The 6,878-nt window shown below is 41.9% G+C and overlaps 1 protein-coding gene across 1 annotated transcript; it reads right to left on the reverse strand.

Annotated features, from left to right (window-relative positions):
• Positions 1–5,483: 5,483 nt before the first annotated feature.
• On the reverse strand, positions 5,484–6,616 carry LOC137726094 (transcription factor MYB44-like). The gene has a single exon (XM_068464964.1). It carries the CDS (start codon positions 6,502–6,504, stop codon positions 5,608–5,610), a length of 897 nt encoding a protein of 298 aa, XP_068321065.1. The 5' UTR covers positions 6,505–6,616; the 3' UTR covers positions 5,484–5,607.
• Between the last annotated feature and the right edge of the window lie 262 nt (positions 6,617–6,878).

Genomic DNA, 6,878 nt, shown 5'->3' on the forward strand with positions numbered 1-6,878 from the left:
ACAGATTTTTTTTACAGAATTGTGACAGAATGACCATATTGATTTGCGACACCTATTTCAGGTACTACGTTGATCAATTTTTAATTTCAGAGACCATCTTGATCTTGTGGGTTAATTTTAGGGACCATTTGTGATAAAAACTCTTGCATCTTGTGGACCCTATTTAAGTGCCACATCTAGGACTGGGTAAACGGGTTCTGTACCCACAAGTCGGGGCGGGTACCTGCAGTTTGGGTCCTACTTTTCACCATTGATTGCAATATTTTCATCTCACAGATTAAGTCATTTAGTCTCTCATTCTCCATTTATTCACGATTTGAGCTCGAGTCGAGTCTTCGACAGCAGCCATCCATCAAAGTAGCAACAACAATAGACAAATTCGGTGTGGCATGAGACGAGGCTAGGCATTTCGACCTCAGCAAGCTCGATCTCGAGGCGGCTTAAGGGCGGGTTTGGTATTGCTGTGCTTTGAAAAAAACCTGCTTCTGCTGTGCTGTGAGAATAAGCAGCTGTGAAATAAAGCAGCAGAGTGTTTGGTAAACTTTTTTGTAAAAGTGCTTTTGAAAAAAAAAAAACAGTATTATAGTGTTTGGTAAACTTTTATATAAAACAGATGTGAAAAAAAGTCAGTTTTTCAAAGCTGGGTTTTGCAGCTTCTTGTTTTTGGCTTTTTTTCACCCAAAACTGTGAAAAAAAGCTGAAGCTGAATGTTTACCAAACACAAAAACAGCTCCCAGCTTTTTTTGATACCAGTTTTTTTCAGAATCACCTCAGTACCAAACCAGGTCTAAGTCGGCCTAGGACATGTCCTTGACCTTGGACTCGCAGCCGCTGCTACTTTTCTCGACGGAGAAAGGGAAAAGTGAAGAACAGGAGACTGGGCTCGAGATGAGTCCTTGACATCTTAGACTCCACAGCCCTCAACTCCATCTTCGTCTCCCTCAAATGTCAGTGGTGGTAACCATCAACAACCACCAACACCATCATCTTTCCGAATTGAGACCACCATCGTCATCTCATCTCCTTACAAATTAAGGTAATATAATTTCTGAACTCTTAATTTTTAACTCTCTAGTTAATTTTTTGAACTTAGGGATTTATGGTTATCTGCAATCTCTAATTCTCTCTGATCAATTTTTAGATTTGAGAGCTAGGGTTTTCTACAATCTCTCAGTCTATTGGGTAGTTCTTCATACCCCAAACACAATCCATAAATTTTCCTTCGTAGAAATTGGGATTTTGGAATTTAGGGATTTAGTGTTCAAATGTTCATATTGTACCTACTAGGCATTCCATAATGTTTGAAATTTGAATTGGGAATTAATGTATTGTTCAAACTTGCGGACTTGTTGTATAGCACTGAATGGGAATTTATTTATTGTCCAAATCTACAAATGTACAACACCTTGCTACGATCTTTAAGTGTTCAGCAACCTGTGCAATGTGCAATCTCTGCTTTGAATCTACAAGCTTGAAAGTAAATTGAGTATTTTATTGATAGTGGAAACTATTTGTGAGACTATAATTCAGAGACTCGGTTTACAAGGCTCAAAGTTTTGAATTTCTAAAAAGCTATATGGTTTCTCTTCCCAGTCCTTCCTCATGTTGTCTTCTTTGTTTGGCATCTCTTTTCAGATGTTTACATGAATCAATTGGTGATTAATCTCAGTCCATATCATGAATTCGTTTAAAGATCATAAACGTCAATCAATAAGTTTGGTTTTTTCTGGGGAACAATATATGTAAGGGAAGATGGCTGTAAATATACTTATATATAGCTATATATGGAAACAAAACTTTGTAAAAAAAAAAAAAAAAAGGACCCGTGGATCTGCCCCGAACCGGCCACTTTTTTCGAGCCGGGTTAGGTCCGGTTCTAAAGTTCAGATTTCTTATACTCGGCATGTTACATTTTAAAACGGGTCTGGTCTCATCCCTCCAAATTTGGACCCGACCCGACCCGTGCCCACCCCTAGCCACATCAACACATAACAGAATTTTTGACAGAATTATGATGGAAGGGCCACATTGATTTGTGATTTTTAGGATTTTCAATTTCAGGGATCACCTTGATGGTGTGGGTCAATTTTAGGAACCATTTGTAATATATACCCTATTTATTATCATTGAATCTAATTCTTGACAAAGTCCAAATGCTTCCATAGACGTGAGTTTGGTATCAATGAAGATTTACATACAAATTTATCCCCTTTTTCTAAGAGAGTTTAGGTTGCATAGTAAAAACTTACCATAAATTAATTATAATGGGGTATTTATATAGCATAGGGCCGACCACATTTGCAAGGTTTTTCAGGTCGTGTGTCGACATCCAATTAGCCAAGGTGTGTTGTCTGCTAAATAGAGTAGAGAATTAATCTGAAGATATTGTCTAGTTAATAATATATTGGCATTTTTTTAATAAATAATAATAATAATATCTTGGGATTATCTCGTAGTATCCTTGATTGGATTTGATTGTGATTCCTTACTTAATTGAGTTGGTCTTAAATAAAGAAAGCTTAAAATAGGGATTAGTTATTAATCTTGTCTTTAAATCCTTTGACTTTTCTCCTTGCTCCTTGCCATGAGCGGAGGAACTTGGAGAAGTTGTAGTCAGCAACTCAGGTCTTCTATGGTAAATCATCCTTGAGTGCTTCAGTGAGGTCCGTTATGGCTTCAAAGTCAATGCATTAGCTCCCAACTAAGTGCTTGTAATCTTGGGCCTCTCAGCCATCATTCTTGTTAACGATCAAAACTGTAAGGTTAAAAAACTTAATTAAATGACATAAGATGGTATCAAAGATAGAAATGGTTCACCCTTCAAAACCGGGCTACACCCACTATGTTGCTCTCAAGATATTGATTTCAAATCTAAATAGCACTCGGCTAATATATTCAGTCTATCCTTTTTGATTCATCTGACCTCCATAATGAAGTTATGTACCCCTTTATATAGGCATTTCCCTCTTAAGGCCTCTTAAACCAGCATTTAATGTGTCAACCACCTTTGCTAGCTTACTAACAGCTTTCACCTACTTACCCTAGCATTTGTTGACGAAGTGACGTTCTAGCAGTCAGATTGCATGTCTTTTAAGGTTGAGGTGGCCCGAGCGTCCCGCTTGAAACTCAGTTACTCTGAATTGCCTTGGCAAGCACTGCCTTGATTGCTCTTATGTCCCATCCTAGGCCTTTACTACTGTCTACACGTTGTTGAGTAGTCTAAATAGTACTTGAGTAGTTATGTTTGTTCTTGGAGACTTATGCCATAAAGTTGTCGGCACACCCACGTGTTCTTCTCAGTCGAGTAGCACTTTTTTCATCTCAGTTAACCTGAGCACTTAGGTCGGCCATCTCTAAACTCTTTGGGCTTTGCGCTCTCTAACCTTTCCTTGGGCTTATGCTCGTGGGTGGGCCTAAATGGGCCCACCATTAACAATTCTTAAAGTCTGGAATGGTCGACATTGTGTGTGCTCGGTATCTACAAATAGTTTTAACTTTAGAAAAGAAAAGAGAAATATGAAGGTAGTCTATTCAAAATTACAAATTCCTAAGTGCTAGGGCTGATAGGTGCACGATTGAGAAGGTCATAATTCTAGTTGGTCTATAGGGCAATCTACCCAGACTCGATCTTATGAAGGTTTAACGATGGTGATCCTCGTCGACGACAACCAGCAAGGCAAAATTCAAGAGAACAATTTAAAGTCACGACTGATTTACATTATATAGTGGCTAAGAAAAATACCATTTTGTGGGATAAACCTAAAGAAAATTGATAAAGAATGTTGGAGATTTGTAGGCACAAGTTCTTCATAACCGAAGAAAAACGCAGAAGAAAATTTGGCAGAGTTTCGGTTCAAAAGAAGAGGAAAATAAAGAAGAACTTCTGAAGCTTAGTTTATATATCCCTGATCAACTAATCACAACTGTTAGAAAAATGGCGACAAATCGGCAGGATGATGACGTTGCATCTCAAACGCTTTAGTTTTCAAAACATAAGAGAATGTTAATGCTCAAAACTTGCTAGTTAACAAATTAAAACAACAAGCCCTTGGTAAGCTGCGGCTAGAGACTAAAGTGGGATGGACTTCAGATATAACTAGGCTACATCCACTGTGTCGCTCAGATTGTATTGATTTCAAGACTACAAATAGTGCTCGACTTAACATAAGAATTCTCTACTACATCAGTCGTCCGACCCTGTCACAAGAGGTTCCCACCTTGTGGACACCATGATTTTCTATGGTCGTACCTTAAAGTCTGGTCATGGACTAAACAACCTGTATAATGGAGTTAACTAAATTGGTCATTGATGCCACCATCATCCTGTTCCGGAATCAATGGGCGAAGTCCGCCGACTTTGTTAAGAGAGACCATTCTTGTTCCGCAAGATTCGGGAACCTAATCCAGCAAGAAATCAACATGTTTCCTATAATCTTGGAGTCCTTATTGTATAAGGATTGGCGTGCACCGCAAGTAATCACACTCCTAAGAAGATGCAATATCTATTTCTTAGATAGCCTTATAGATTCTCTCGGTTTAATATGGATTCTAATATCCTAAAAGGTCTTTTCCTCGACTAGTATAAATACATCCTTCTAGTGTTCATCTTTGGCAATGTATTACATAGTTATTCTCTTACCCATTGCTTGAATCATAATATTGCTTACTAACTTGACCGTCATACAGCTTTTGACCACCACAACCCCCATCCCCCCGTCCTAGGCTTACTTACGGTTGTGTGTTCTTTTACAAGTAAATGGATTCGAGCATCTTTGTTACTCATGGTGGTGCAGGGATTTGGTTCCAACAATTGACACTTTCATTGAGAGTTGAACTCAAGAACCTCTCGACCAGATCACTTTACCCCTTAAAGATGAACCTTGAAGAAAGCTTGTCAACGCTGGCATTGACAAAACACCTGATGGCGGCTCAGCTGCAGATACCTCTGTTGCGCAGGTCAGCAGTAACCATACCAGCGACACTGTTACCGCCAGTCCGAGAGTGAGCTATCAAACTCCTAAGGCCGCAACCACCCCAGAGAGTGACGATGTTCATGCTAATAGGCCCCTCATACTATGGAACATGTATGAGATACTATGTTGAAGATGTTGACTCTACCGTTGACAAGTTCCAGCAAGCCTATACTGCTTTATGCACGGATAACTGCATGAGCTTAGTGGACGTGGAGAAAAGAATGAAGGCTCTAGAGAAGTTCCGTCGTGAAGATCAGAAGCCCGTTCTCCTCCACAATTGAATTTTGGATTCAATTGAGATGGCAAAGTGCGGTGGAATGGAGAAAGGGGTGGAAGCGATGGGATAGGATTAAAACAACAGTAAGCTAGTTCATTTTGAGATTTCGAAACAGTGCCATAATCAAATCAACAACCGAAATTTGGGTCCAACTAATCGAAAGAAAATTCAAATTTCTAAAGCCTTCTGTACATTCTAAAAAGTAATAGATAGCCTTCTGTACATTCTCAAAATTATTTTTTTTTCCAAGGAAAAAGGGAAAATTAAAAATTTTCTTCTGGGTCGTCTTCTCATCAACTCCCTAATCCTGATTACTTAACTTCCTAATCCCCTGTTTTCGTTTCTGGTTTTAGACTTTTAATCGAGCCTGCTAATCCCAATGCGCTTAACCCCAGCATTCCTCACGCCCTCACTCTGTGAGCACACTACTCCATCCATGTAACTCCTCACTTCCTTTCTAATCATCTCCTGCATCACTGAAATAAACTCCGGCCCAAACGACACCGTATTGCTGTTATTGACATTCGTCTCCTTCTCCGGCTGCAAGGACGCCGTTCTCTGTCCTCGGCGAGGGGCCGATTCATCGGTTGGCAACTCGTGCATCGCCGCCTCCGCTCCCGGTAATGACAGAGTCAGCAGAGTCGACGGCTCGCACCACTCAGTCTGACTCGGAGGCGACTCCCGAGTTACGATAGCGGCGGTTCTTGCCACGGGCCGGAATACTTGAGAGGATGAGGCGGCGGGAACGTCAGACTCGCTGACGTCGGATCCGGACGGGCTCCCCGGACCAGAAAACGACACTGCCGCCGTCGCAGTTTTCTTATCCGGACGAAGTAAACCTTCGTCGATCGCCATGCCGTCTTCGTTCGGCGAGAGAGCCGAGAATTTCCGCTTCAACGTCGAGTTCCAGTGGTTCTTGATCGCATTGTCCGTACGGCCGTTCAGGAGTCTGGCGATGGTGGCCCACTTATTTCCGTACTTGGCGTGGGCCCCGGCGATGATCTCATCCTCCTCGGGAGTGAACGCCCGGTGCTCCACCTCGGGCGATAGCTGATTGCACCACCGCAGCCGGCAGGACTTGCCCGATCGTCCCGGCACCGACTTGCTTATCACTGACCAGTTGCGAGCGCCGTAACGCTGAACGATTTGCCGTAGCTTCTCATCCTCGTCGGGGCTCCAGGGACCTTTAACCCGATCCAGTTCTCTCTGCACCATCGCAGAAGACTCCATTGCTGCCGACTCTTGTTGATCCATGAATAAATGAAAAACCCTAACCCTAGATAAAAACGAAATCAAAATTTGAAAGGGGATAAATAATCTACAAAATTGGAGGAGAGAGAAAGGGAGAGAGAGTCTCGGCCGTGGAGGCTCGGAGAGTTGTGAGAGAGGCAGAGACGAGTAGGAGGGGTTTATAAAGGAGGGGCCTAGGGTAACCGAATCGGGTAAAAGGCGTTATGGCAACCGGTACTGCTGCGTTACCCGTTACCCGTTACATCACTCTACAGCTGTATAACCACCACGCGTTGCCACGTCGGCCCCTCTGGATTGCTGAGAATCCTCCTCCCCTAAAATATCGGCGCCACGATATTTCTCCAGTGACAGCGTTAGGACCTCGTTTCCCGTTTTGG

Source organism: Pyrus communis, chromosome 2 (genome assembly GCF_963583255.1).
Source record: "Pyrus communis chromosome 2, drPyrComm1.1, whole genome shotgun sequence".
Taxonomy (NCBI): domain Eukaryota; kingdom Viridiplantae; phylum Streptophyta; class Magnoliopsida; order Rosales; family Rosaceae; genus Pyrus; species Pyrus communis.